At 32.7% G+C, this 12,491-nt stretch overlaps 3 protein-coding genes across 3 annotated transcripts in view; 2 read left to right on the plus strand and 1 right to left on the minus strand.

Annotated features, from left to right (window-relative positions):
- The first annotated feature begins 215 nt into the window (after window positions 1–215).
- LOC100177841 (monocarboxylate transporter 13-like) lies at window positions 216–2,626 on the plus strand. The gene is made up of 4 exons (XM_002131193.4): window positions 216–561; window positions 772–915; window positions 1,152–1,907; window positions 2,079–2,626. The coding sequence occupies exons 1-4, from the start codon at window positions 342–344 to the stop codon at window positions 2,201–2,203; spliced, it is 1,245 nt and encodes a 414-aa protein (XP_002131229.1). The 5' UTR covers window positions 216–341; the 3' UTR covers window positions 2,204–2,626.
- Window positions 2,503–4,111, minus strand: LOC100175511 (growth arrest and DNA damage-inducible proteins-interacting protein 1-like). The gene is made up of 4 exons (XM_002131221.5): window positions 3,936–4,111; window positions 3,581–3,756; window positions 3,235–3,396; window positions 2,503–2,874 (listed from the first exon to the last, which is right to left on the minus strand). The coding sequence occupies exons 1-4, from the start codon at window positions 3,990–3,992 to the stop codon at window positions 2,610–2,612; spliced, it is 660 nt and encodes a 219-aa protein (XP_002131257.1). The 5' UTR covers window positions 3,993–4,111; the 3' UTR covers window positions 2,503–2,609.
- A 359-nt stretch (window positions 4,112–4,470) lies between these two features.
- Window positions 4,471–12,491, plus strand: part of LOC100183345 (low-density lipoprotein receptor-related protein 2-like) — a 16,290-nt gene continuing 8,269 nt past the window's right edge. Inside the window, exons 1-16 of the mRNA XM_026834653.1 lie at window positions 4,471–4,678; window positions 4,987–5,148; window positions 5,677–5,838; window positions 6,164–6,286; window positions 6,584–6,665; window positions 7,042–7,155; window positions 7,425–7,488; window positions 7,823–7,989; window positions 8,497–8,618; window positions 8,885–9,031; window positions 9,468–9,602; window positions 10,113–10,293; window positions 10,709–10,807; window positions 11,410–11,604; window positions 11,918–12,036; window positions 12,442–12,491. Coding sequence (XP_026690454.1) covers window positions 4,582–4,678; window positions 4,987–5,148; window positions 5,677–5,838; window positions 6,164–6,286; window positions 6,584–6,665; window positions 7,042–7,155; window positions 7,425–7,488; window positions 7,823–7,989; window positions 8,497–8,618; window positions 8,885–9,031; window positions 9,468–9,602; window positions 10,113–10,293; window positions 10,709–10,807; window positions 11,410–11,604; window positions 11,918–12,036; window positions 12,442–12,491 — 2,019 coding nt within the window. The 5' untranslated portion in view covers window positions 4,471–4,581. The remainder of the gene's footprint in view (window positions 4,679–4,986; window positions 5,149–5,676; window positions 5,839–6,163; window positions 6,287–6,583; window positions 6,666–7,041; window positions 7,156–7,424; window positions 7,489–7,822; window positions 7,990–8,496; window positions 8,619–8,884; window positions 9,032–9,467; window positions 9,603–10,112; window positions 10,294–10,708; window positions 10,808–11,409; window positions 11,605–11,917; window positions 12,037–12,441) is intronic.

The raw sequence follows: 12,491 nt of genomic DNA on the forward strand, positions 1-12,491 counted from the left end.
TCTGGTCGTACAAATTGTCAATTGCATCGAGCAGGCATAACTAGTCACGCGTGACCAACCATTAGTTATATAGTAGGGTGGGAGAAGATGGGTCACCGTTTCGTTCTATTTTCTCGTTCCTTTTGGTAGTAAACAGAGAACATTTAAAGAATAACAAACCTGTATTCTCGCGACTCCCATAGACCGTTGTTAATTGTCTAAAGCACAATTAGGATATTTAGATATTATGTGCTAAAGGTGTCCCATCTTCTCCCACCCTGCAATGGATCCACAATTCTCTTGTAATCCGACCAGCTAAAAACTCATTGTGTTTTAGTCGAAATGTCGCTATATTAAGTCAAATGAAAAACATGTCTCGAAGTAAAAAAGAACCGGTTGATCCGCCTGAAGGCGGTTGGGGCTGGTTTATAGTGGTTGCTGTCTTTATATGGTGTGCCCTGACTTATGGACCTGCGGTTGCTTTTCCCGTTCTTTATCAATCTATTGTTCGAGAGTTTGGTGTCACGTTGGGCCAGGCAACTTGGCTGACTGGAGCGTTCGAGTTCGGGAAATCTTGTGGCTGTAAGTTTCTAGTACCCTCATGGTTTTTCCTGTAATTATTTGCCGACGGTCTTACGAAAAGGTTTTAAAATAACAGTGTGTCAGCAAATTTGTACTTCCGCTCTGCAACAAATAGTAACCACATTTAAATGATATTTACCCTATATTTTAAATCATATATGCATTTTCTACACTCTGTGGTTTTAATTTTAAAATGATATATTTCTATAGACCTCACCTTGCCGATTTTTACAACGAAATTCGGAGATCGAAAAACCGCATTCTGTCTTTCTATTTTTGGTGCGCTGTCAATTTGTTTATCCTCGCTTGCTGGAGCACCGGAGATTATTTATATTTTCACAGGATTTGTTCCAGGTATGAACGTTATCGGAGTATAAACTACATCTGGACGGATCTGGTATAATTCTAACTACTCTTTTAAAAACTGAACCTGTTTCGACTTAAAAAAAAATACAGTTTTGTTTTGTTACGTTTTAGTTAACTTGAAAATATAGCTAATTTACCGAACACCAAAAAATTTGGATGTCCTATAGCGCGACAGGAGACTCCAGTATATAATAAGAAGATTAATAATAGCATACGTTCCACAGGCTTCGTAACTGGCAACTTATCCGTTCTCTCCTTCACTGTAATTCCAAGATATTTCGTTAAACGTCGTATGGTCGCTCTCGGATTATCACAGACAGGATCTGGTTTGGGAACTTTAGCTTTGGCTCCGCTAATTCAAATTCTGGTAGATTTTTATGGCTGGAGAGGGGCTTTGCTTTTACTCGGCGGGTTATCTTTAAATTGTGCTGTGGCTGCTGCTTTGGTTCGGCCTATTTACTTAAAAAGTGACATTACTGCCGATCCCAAAAAGAAAAATCCGACTGCGGAGGTTCTTTGTCGCGTAGTTAGTAAACCTAAGCTATGGCTGGCGTCTTTCGTGTTGGTGCTGGTCTACTCTGGGCTTAAGGGGTACCTGTCGTTTGTGATATCTTTCGCCACCGACGTTCTTGGAACCGGAGAACTGGAGGCGACGTTCCTTTTATCTATTTACAGCTTAGTGACCATGATATCCCGCATCATCTTCGGGGTTATCGGTGACTGGAAAAAAGTTAGCATCATATGGGTCATCGTAATCACTGAATTCATAGCTGGCCTCATGATTGGAGTAGCGTGGTTCATTAAGGGTTATGCACTTCTCGCAGTAAATTGCTCAGTTATGAGTTTTTTCTCGAGTGTTTCCCATACTTTCTACGTTCCGGTGGTTGCAGGAATTGTGGGCGAACGCGATCTTGAATGGGGAATTGGAATTGTTGGATTCGTGTCATCTGTAGTCGGTTCTGGAGCAGTTCCTTTAATAGGTAAATGCAAACTACCGTTGCTCATGTAGGTCAAGAGATATATAGAGTAAAAACTGATACAGAGCAATCGCGTGCTATCATAGCCTACGAACGGAAAATATAGGGATTATAACTGTATACCTAGTTTATAAAATGAAGCGCGCGTTCTCAATTAAAATTTTATTGTTATAGGGTTTGTCGTCGATAGTTCCGGAGACGTGAAATGGGCGTTTGCAATTTCTGCCATATTTATGGTAATTGGTTCACTGCTAAACCTGTTTCTATTTCCACCCAAACCAGATGAAACTGCAGTTTAGTCTTCGTAAAAAGGTTTAACTTTTTTAAAAATCTAAACGGCAATCTTGAAATGTCTTCGTAAATTTTAATGCCATTATTCGGTGTAGAATTCTTTTATCCACAAAATCAAGAGTGTACTTAGTATTATATAGTTTTACTGAGCGTGCAAATATGTTTGTCGTCATAATGTTCTTATCTAAATCACTGTCCTCCTGGCGCTATTCTGTATAATTAATAGGCAAGCGTTTTCATTCGTAGTACTCTATTACTTCTCAAACTTTTTCTATCTGTAACTATTGACCGATACTATATGTAAAAGCACAGTAAAACAATGATTTTATTATTTTATTCAGTATTTTCTAAAGTACAAACTTAAGAGTGTTTTTGCCTTGCCATAGTTTAACCCACAATTTCATCCATATGATATTAAACCTTCTTCTCAGATTGTTTTTGAGATTTTATTTGTTGTTTCTTTTTACTTTTTTCTTGAATCTTTTGATTATCCATATACTCCACAAACTGGGGATGCCTCCTTGAAATTTCGAAACCAAATTTTTCTTGAACTTTTTGAAGTCGAATTCCTCTCTGTTTTTCCATCTCCTGCTCCTTCTTTCTTGTGGCCACTTGTTCTTCTTGGAACTGTTTGATCCACATTGGCATCTTTGCCATGTTTTGAGCAATCTTTTTTGATCTAAAAATTAAATTTTATTTCAGCATTTACTTTAGACTAATAATGCATTTGAACGAATGGGCTTTTTTAGTTATTTATTTTAGTCAATTTCCTTAATATTCTGTAAAAGAGATTGATATAACTTACTATGCAATTTTACTTTTAAAACATTTACTAAGTCTTAAAGCAATTACAATACAGACTCATATAATTATTAAGATGAATTATAACATATACATTTTATATCATAAAATACATCTAACTTAGTTTTTTAATTGATAACTAATGTGTAGCACTTATGCCTCTATTACAAATTATTATGAATAGACAACAGTAAAATGTGCCAAAAGCAATATCACTTTAATGACTATTATGAAATACCTCTCCAAACTTTTTGCTTCTTTTTTCTCTTTTTGAATTCTCAAATTTTCTTTCATTTGATTAAGTGTGGGCCACCATTCCTCCTCTGCTCTCATCTCTGCTTCAACTTCCTCTTTGCTCGGGAAGAGTGATGCGGGATCAATATTGGATGCAGATCCCAATCTAAGAAGACATTTTTTCAACTCTTGTTATTTTTTGTAACATATAAAATACTCAACAGAACTAATTTAGAAAAGCAAAACTGTTTTGTTGGACACCAATAAATTTGAGCGACAAACACAGCATAATATGCCCGTGTCAAATTTGAATGCTAACTTCGGTTTTATCATAATATTTAACACGTTACTTTGCCCATGTTCTTCTCTTTAATCGAAATTTATCTTTTTCTGTAAGATTTGATTTAAAATATGAAGTTTCATCCACATAGGTTTTATTATCTTCAAAATATTTTCCAAGTTTCTGGTGTTTTTCTATACGTCTTGCCACTACTTCATGAAGGGGTGGTGGTCTGTAATTTGCAATCTGAAATTAAAGCTTATTATTAAACAAGTTGCTTTCAGAGTATAACATATGCTATCTGCTGAAATTTGCCACATATGCAGTAGCAATAGAAACCGTTATTCCCATTAGTGTATACAATACACTAATACAGTTAAGGGATGTTGGCTTACAGGTCACATAACGTTGTGTATGCTACTTACTTGAAGGATTATACTTGGTCTTCCACAAACGCAACATTTTAAAAATGGCCTGAGCATTTTCAGACACGACTGTATCTAGACTTTACAACATGTAACTCTCTGTTCGTGAAATCAAAACACCCAATGCTGTATTTATTGATATATTTGTATTTTAAGATATCTGTGTCTATGGTACATTGACATTCTGCGATTAGGTGTCATCTAATTTAACGTGTTTTTAGTAGGGACAAAAAAAATTGAACAGAAATGCAGTTATTGCATTCCACAGAGTTAGTTAAAACATTCTAGAATCTTTAAAAATCTATGATCTTATTTTGTATAGTAAACCCAAAGGGGTTTATTATTAAACATAAACAACAAAATAAAACCATAGAATAATAAAAACCATAAATTAGGGAATTCCCCTGGAATGAATCATGTTTTAATTTTGCTAAACGCAGCATGTAGTGAAGCCGCAGGCAAGTTTGATGACGCTGTGCATACGGTTCAAGAACAGGTTTCAAGAACAAACAATTAAAGTACGTTTAAAATGGCTGCGAGCGTGTTTCATATCTCGGTACCTGGTACAACAAAAAAAAATGTGTAGCCTAATAATTCTAATTCCTGAATCACATTATATCGTTCATCAGTACTACAAAAGTAGTACATGCCTATAGTATTAAGATATTCTAGACAATCTTTCATTAGCATGCAGTATATTTTCGTAGCATTGCTAAGCATTTTGTGCTGTGCAAGTTCGTTTGGTATGTTAACTTCCCAAACGTATATATTTGTGTCATATTTTTATTTATGAAGACATATTTCTGTTCTGCACTTCAGTTTAGCCTTAACAGTTTTTACACTGCTGTCAAGTGTCTATGCAAACAAGCAATGCAAAAATATATTATGTGGTCCCCACATATTTCAATGAGGTTCCTTATGTTTAACGATTATATGTTTAACTATATTTAAGTTATGTTACGATAGAGTTTGTTAAAAATATAGTTAAAAAACATGACCCTATACATTTTAACAATAAGGTTAACTTACTTACACAACTAAACCATCACAGATTACAAATGTTCACGTTCTGGATCGAGATGTCATTTTCCGTTTTTCCTTTCAAGCACCAACCAGACACACCATGGATGTCTTCCCTACCAGCGAAGTGCATTATGGTGTGTTGTTAACAGAGATGGACGTCTTGTACCAACAATTTGCGTCCCATGTTTAGGTCAGGACTTAGTTTTAACTTATTATTAATATATATACTTGTATTTTGGCGCTTGCAGCGAAAAAAAATCAAAATACAAAACAAATATGCAATAGTATAAATGTGCAACAGGCACAAAATATGCAATGAAATAAATATCCACCAGGCAGCACCAGTATATATTATCATTTGTATACCATCCTGTTCATTAATAGTTAAAGTAAGTACATATTTTTTCATCTTAGACATCACTAAATTGTATTAAATTGAAGATAACAATTTGTTATTTTAACACATAAATAAACTTAAATGCCATAAGAAATAAGTTAATAAAACTATCTTATTTAAAGATTTAGAAACACATAATCACTTTTCGTTTAATCATTTATTTTTATATACTGTGGCCTATTCCTACTTTGCTTCATATTTCTCTCAATATTAACAAATTGATGACTTATTACCAAATCTGCTCACATTTGAACAGTATGTTATAACTAAGCATTTTTACATGTTAATGTTATAATTTAAAATTCACTTACAATGTTACAGGTGATGGAGAATGTTATGTAAAAGCAAATGACTATCCAACTCAATTTACTTTGGAATGTCCTCGATCATGTGCGTTTGTCACCGCTAATCTGTGGGGAACGAATGTTTATTCAAATAATTCATTTGTCTGTGCTTCTGCAATACATGCTGGTATTTATCCAGGTAACCCGGTTTCATTTTTTCTATTTAATGTTATTAGTATTAATACTTGTAACAATTTACAACTAATACATAAAGAAGTTTTCAAAATACTTTTATTTATTTGTGTTTAAAAAACGAGTTGGTCCTACAATTAAATAAAGTTATAGCTCTATTTTTGAATTTCCACAAACCCCTAAAACCTAGTTTTTATTTAAAATACTGAAACTTTCTAATACTCTACCCTCAATAAAAACATCATTTTGAACAACATGCTATATAAATATACTATTTAACAGTATTTTTTCACCTATTTAATTCCATTTTTTGTATCTATTCATGTGCATAGCAACTGTGGGTGGAACAATCAAAGTAGAAAGGCGGGATCGTCCATTAAGTTATACAGGGTCGTCAAGAAACGCTCTTCGATCTAAAACAATAATTTCCTCACATACTGCATTTCGCCCAACAAGTAATTTGAAAATCAATTTTTTTTATTTTAAAGTCTTTGTTTAGGTTACATTTATTTTTTTAACTTAAAAAAAGATAAATGCTACTATGTGTTTCATTTAATTAATAAACCAGTTCATAGGTCTTAAATCCTTGAAAAAGTAATAGATGTATGTATCTAAAATCTATGTTTAGTAATTTGAAAATTGTTGTATAGTTAACAATCACCTTAATAAATACAAAAATAAACATTTTGGTCATTACCTATATCTGTATATAAAGATAGTATTTAATGACTTATATGTTTTTCACCAATTAGAAATTCCAACACCTTCCTTTCCTGGTTTAATTTACACTGTTGGGAATAAAATTAAAGTGATTCCTTCAACCAAGGTGAATCTGTGTTTTACATTTGTATATTAATACATTAGCACAGCTTTTATGTGGCACTAAATGTGCCTTTGTTATGAATATAGTAGGGTGGGGGCAGATGGGACATGTTTCATTCTAATTTTTTTGTCCCACCTGGTAGTAAACAAAGAACATTTAAAGAATTATAAACCATATCCTCGGGACTCCCATAGACCGTTGGTGGTTGTTTAAAAAACGATCAGGATATTTGGATATTATGTTTTAAAGGTGTCTCGCCTTCCCCCATGCTACTGTATAACTAGTAAGTAGACAAGAGGTGTGTAAAACAGAACACCCATGTTACAACAACTGCCTGCCACCCAAGAATAATTAAGTATCATTTTTTTGTTCATATTATTTTTTCAGACGACATGATAAGTTAACATTGGTATCAGGACAAAATCGAATTGTTTCTGTTGATTTGGATACCAGGAGAAATTTTGTGTTTTGGATCATTGCACATACAAGGCAGATTATGAAGTATGTTGTAGAAATTTTATTTATAAATTTTTTAAAAAAGTTAAAAAAAAATTTTTTCAATCTAAGGTTTAAAATTTAAAAACAGTATTTTTCTGTTTTGGTCCAATGATTACATTTATTTTAGAATAAATACAAAATAATTTATGATTTCAAATAAGAATAACTTTTTGTTACATAAAGTTTTGGTAACCATAACTTAGAAATTGAAATATTTTAGCTTAATTTCAAAAATGTTTAGCATGATTTAAAATAATTGTAATTTACAACAGGGCAACTTTCAGTGATGATTACACATCAGTTACAGATACTACGGTTCTACAAGGACCAACCACGGTATTTGGGTATTTTGTAAACTAGGGCTTCCCAAACTTGGGGTAACAGACTTCAAGGGGATTACAGAGAATAAACCAATTTCACACAAAGTACTAGTATAACTGCAGGCAGTGGAAAATTAAGGGTGAAAAGCAAAAAAGTTTGAAAAGTCTTGTTTTAACCTCATTGCAGTTTTTTTACTATGGATTATCACGGAAACGTTGTTTTAAAGTAAATTTTTATTTATTATAAATATAAGGTGCCCGTGCCATATATATATTTGACTTCATAGGCATTTTCAAAAAGTTTTATTCGATTTTTGTAGAAGGTAAATTACAACTTTTTTTATATAAAGGTAAACAAACCAATACAGCTATCATACGATTGGGTCCATGAGGTAATATACTGGACAGATGCCCACAGTGTACGAGTTGCTATGACAACTAGTAATCACATGACATTTCTAATCAATCGTGACACGCGTTATCAACCAGATGCGATTCAAGTTGATCCAGAATCTGGGTATCTAATTATACTTGTAAATATTCAATGAATGAATGTAACTTGTCTTATCCTCGTGTGGCTGGGCAACGACTGTCGTTATAACACAAGTGTTCTGTTTCATACACCTCGTGCCCATTTATGAGTTACCAAATGTAAAAATTAGTGGGTGATTGTTTTTCATGTATTACTGACATTTAAGATAACCCATAAGTGACCACTGGGTTGGAGTAATTGTCGTTAAGTTTATTACTTACTTTGTGGCAAGTTAGTACATAAATATTTTACAAAAAAAGCCACAAAACATGCTTGAATCTCAAAATAAAAGGTCCAGAGCATTTTAACTAAATGATAAATGATGGAGTTAATTTACTCTTATAAACTGGGGTAATGGGTCAATTGTGGCCTAAATTCTAGGGCCCATGGCGTGCCACACTGCGGGACCTCACCCACATAGAATACTCTTGTATACCGCCCCACAGTTTGGGAAGCTCGGATCTACAATACATTATTCTAACCTACCTACAGGTATGTATACATCAGTGATACTGGAAGTTCCCCCAAGATTGAGAAATGTTCGATGGGAAATCCAGATTCCTGTACATTAGTTGCGAGTGAAAACGTCCAACAGCCAACAGCATTAACAATTGGTGAGACACTAAAATTTATATATTTTCTCTAGCTTTGCAGACCTACAAGGGGACCTAATAATTGGACTTAATTTGCTGAATTTACCAACCTTTTTCGTGTTACCTTTAAGGTCACACCAACTCTTTTTTATTTTTTTTATTTGCTTAAGATTTAGGAAAACATATCCCATTGTCTTAATGCCAAGAGTAGTACAACTTAAACCATACCAATTTCAAAGTATGTTTTTTTAGCTACAATTACTAAAACTTATTATCTTTTTCTATAGAAACATCTACAAGCAAAGTTTACTGGTTTGACAGTTCAACGAAAACTTTAAACATGTGCCACAATAGTGGTATAGATTGTCGAGTTATTTTAACCTCAAATAAAATAATCAGTTTTCCGGTTGGAATGTTTTTAAACAATAACAAAGGTTTGTATAAAAAATAAAGACTTTTTTCATTTTTTTACATATTTTTTCGAATATTCTTTCATTTTTAAAAACTTTTAATAGCTTTTCTATTACTATACAAACTATGTTTTGTTTTTTTTTAACAGCCCAATAATAGCCTTTCACCTTAAGCCAATACCTAAATGTAACTTGCTTTATTCTCCCTGCCCAGAAAACGACATTAGTTATAACACAAGTGTTAATACGCCTTAGATTGAGGCAATTGCTGTTAAGTGTTTTGCCCAAAGACACGTACCCCCACAATGATAGCAGCGACAAGCCTTGTACTCGTTACCTCTCAGTTGGAGGCTATACCTCTGAACTGTTTAATTTTGTTGTGTTTAAATTAAAAGTACACTGTTAAACTACAAGTAGATGAATATATACCTTTTTCTCTAGTCTGTTTTTCTATTTTTAGTTTATTGGATTGATGCTGGTGATTTAACAATAAAATCTGTCGACCAGCGTACTGGGGAAAGATTGCATCTATCAGCAGCAGGTTTGCATCGACCAAGTTCAGTTAAAAGTCTTGATCGACTTAATCAACCAATGGGTAAGTATCTATTTTTATTACAAATGCAAAACACCTATATAATTTAACATTGATGTTCTTGCTGTATTAGCAAATATAGTATATGTGTAAACATTACAAAACCGGTATTTACCAACGGTTTTTAATATATGCCCATTTATATTATGTATGTAAATATAACAATGCATTAGTTGAAAATAAAGTTCATAACTTCTTACTATATTAAAATTTGTAATATTTATTTAAACATACCGACTTCACGGCTGCATGTCTATCCCTCTAACCCAGAGGTGATGAGATCAAGGCTCATCGCTGCTACCATTGTGGGTGTATGTTTCCTTGGGCAAGACACTTAACTACAATTGTTCTAACTCAGTGGTCACTAATGAGTTGTCCAAATTATACGCCATGCATAAAAATAAGTAAACATCGAAAAAATTCATCACTTTTAAAGTAACATATATGGTAATTTGTAAGCGACCACAGTAAAGCAAGTTACATTTATTCATTCATACAATACTTTATTCTCAGTCAGAAAGCGTTGCCAGCATTCGGACTGTCCTTACTTTTGTCTTCCCGCTGGTCGTGCATACAGATGTGTGTGTCCTACCAATGTAGCTTCGTGCAATCATACTTTTCAACAATCCAATGTACAGATCTTTATAGCTGATGATAATATTATAAGACGTTTACGTGTTAATATGTTAACAGGGTTAGTACAAAGACATTTTTGTTTTACACTTGATTAATTAGTAAACGTTGAAACCAATATGTTGGATTTGTTTCCTAAAAATATATGTAATTACTAATTATTGCTTCTTTCCCTGCATTTTAGTAAGTTTTTCTCATGCAATCCTAGTTTTTCATATTAAATTATTTTATTATCAATACCCTTTTATAAAATTTCTGAGGTGCCTTGCTATGAAGGTGCACTCATAGATGTCAAACATTGGGAGCCGCATTGAATTCCATATATACTTTGTTTGTGTGGACACCTAACAGCAAGCACACCTAAGCAACAATGTATTTTGAAGCTATGACCCCTTAAATTACAATTAGCTTAGCTTACACTTTGTGAAATAGCAATTTTTTTAGCGTTGGCTTTTACTACTTGTTTATATTTGCAGGAGCATTCAGGGAGACATTATAAAACGTGGCTTGATAAATGCAGCTGATGTTGCTTACAGTTCAATTACGAGTAAATTATATTGGTCCAATGAAACAAGGTAAGACATATGGTCGAAATTAACATAGCATTTAGGCGCAACTTTTTTAATATATTAGTAGCAGTCGTTCTCTGTTTATTTGGAGCCGTTCTATGCGTAAATTACAAATGTGTATTCCAGTGACAGGTCTGCACATAATCTTATTTTGTGTGGTGTATAAGTAATTTTTGTCCCTTTTTATCAAATCCTAGATATGTTAGACTCAAAAATTATCTGAAGCAATGTGATATGTAAATATTGTAAATACAGATCAAACGTTTATATTATTCTGTAATATAAATGGGAAATAACTTTTTTCGCAATTAAATTTTACCAGAATTTTGACATTTTATTAAGATTGATTTTATCAGGGATTTTAAAACTAGACATACTGTTTTACTTTTAAAGGTAAAAATTCTGTTTAAGATTAAAAAATCTGTTTAAGATATATGGCTAAAAAATTAACGTTAAATAACCTATTTAAGATTCATGGCTAAGAAGTCTGTTTAAAATTTCAGGCTAAAATTTTTTTTAACATTTGGGGCAAAAAAATCTGTTTAAGATTAAAATATATGTTTAAGATTTATAGCTAAAAAATATGTTTAAGATTTTGTTCTTTTTAGTTCACAGTCTCGTATAAACAAGAAGGAAGGAGTTGCAGTTGATTGGATTCACCACAATCTATATTGGACAGATGCTACAAGTAACAAAGTCATGCTTGCTTTTGGTGATGAGGGAAACTTGGAAAATGTTTCAACTTTGATTGAAAGAAATTCTGACTACAGGCCAAGGGCAATCGCATTAGATCCTGTGAAAGGGTAAGCAGTCTAAATTTTGCCTATTTAATGAAAAAAGAAATAATTAGTTGTGTTCTGTTTTATTTTTGTTGCAAATTGCAGCTTTCAAATTGTGGTCAGTAGAAAAAAATAATGGATATTTCTTTGTATGCAGTATTTTATTGGTTTAATTCGTGATAATACATATGGTAATTAATGTCATATCATAATACATATGTTAATAGGCCGAACCTAACTTCAATTCCAGCTCATTTTACATATCAAGCCAGCTATATTAATATTCCTTTTTTAACCTTTTATATCAAAGTTAGTAGTAACCAGCATGTTTTTTCAGCTACATGTATATAAGTGATATTGGAAGTCAACCTAAGATAGAGAAATGCTGGATGAATGGTGAACATTGTATGATTATAATTGATCAAAATATTCAGCTTCCCAATGGTATAGCATTAGGTAAATATGCATTGTGTGTTGTTGCTGCCAGAAAAATTATTAAGTCTAAGGGGGCTCTTCTGGCTATTTATTACTTGGTAATGTAAATATGATTGTTCTGTTTTAACTTGTTTTAAACAGTTTGTAAGGTATGGAGAAAGCTAAGCTTAAGCTGAGATCTGTTTATGTACCAAAGTGGTTTTAAATTTGTACTAGACTACAAATTATAAGTTTTTACTTTTAACCCAAGAACTTGTGGGTGTTGGGAGAATGGCCAAAAAAGGCCATACATATTTATCTGCACAACTTTTTGCTTAAGAAATAGACTTGCATGTTTGATAGTATTAGAAGAAGCTTTATACTATTTTGTTTTTTTTGCTGGCTGTCTTGTATAGAGCTTTTGTTACACTATAATGATGTTCATAGACTTTTCAACACAAACAATGTTTTGGACTGATGGACAATTAAAAACTTTG

This window comes from Ciona intestinalis, chromosome 5 (genome assembly GCF_000224145.3).
Source record: "Ciona intestinalis chromosome 5, KH, whole genome shotgun sequence".
In the NCBI taxonomy this organism is placed as follows: domain Eukaryota; kingdom Metazoa; phylum Chordata; class Ascidiacea; order Phlebobranchia; family Cionidae; genus Ciona; species Ciona intestinalis.

Bases quoted from the DNA above. Each gene is read 5' to 3' on its own strand.
- LOC100177841 (XM_002131193.4), top strand. From the start codon at position 342: ATGAAAAACATGTCTCGAAGTAAAAAAGAACCGGTTGATCCGCCTGAA. The intron at 562-771 runs GTAAGTTTCTAG...ATATTTCTATAG, and splicing joins GTTCGGGAAATCTTGTGGCT to ACCTCACCTTGCCGATTTTT. The intron at 916-1,151 runs GTATGAACGTTA...TACGTTCCACAG, and splicing joins TTTCACAGGATTTGTTCCAG to GCTTCGTAACTGGCAACTTA.
- LOC100175511 (XM_002131221.5), bottom strand. From the start codon at position 3,992: ATGCTCAGGCCATTTTTAAAATGTTGCGTTTGTGGAAGACCAAGTATA. The intron at 3,397-3,580 runs GTAACGTGTTAA...ATGTCTTCTTAG, and splicing joins AAGAGAAGAACATGGGCAAA to ATTGGGATCTGCATCCAATA. The intron at 2,875-3,234 runs GTATTTCATAAT...TTTAATTTTTAG, and splicing joins GAAGCAAAAAGTTTGGAGAG to ATCAAAAAAGATTGCTCAAA.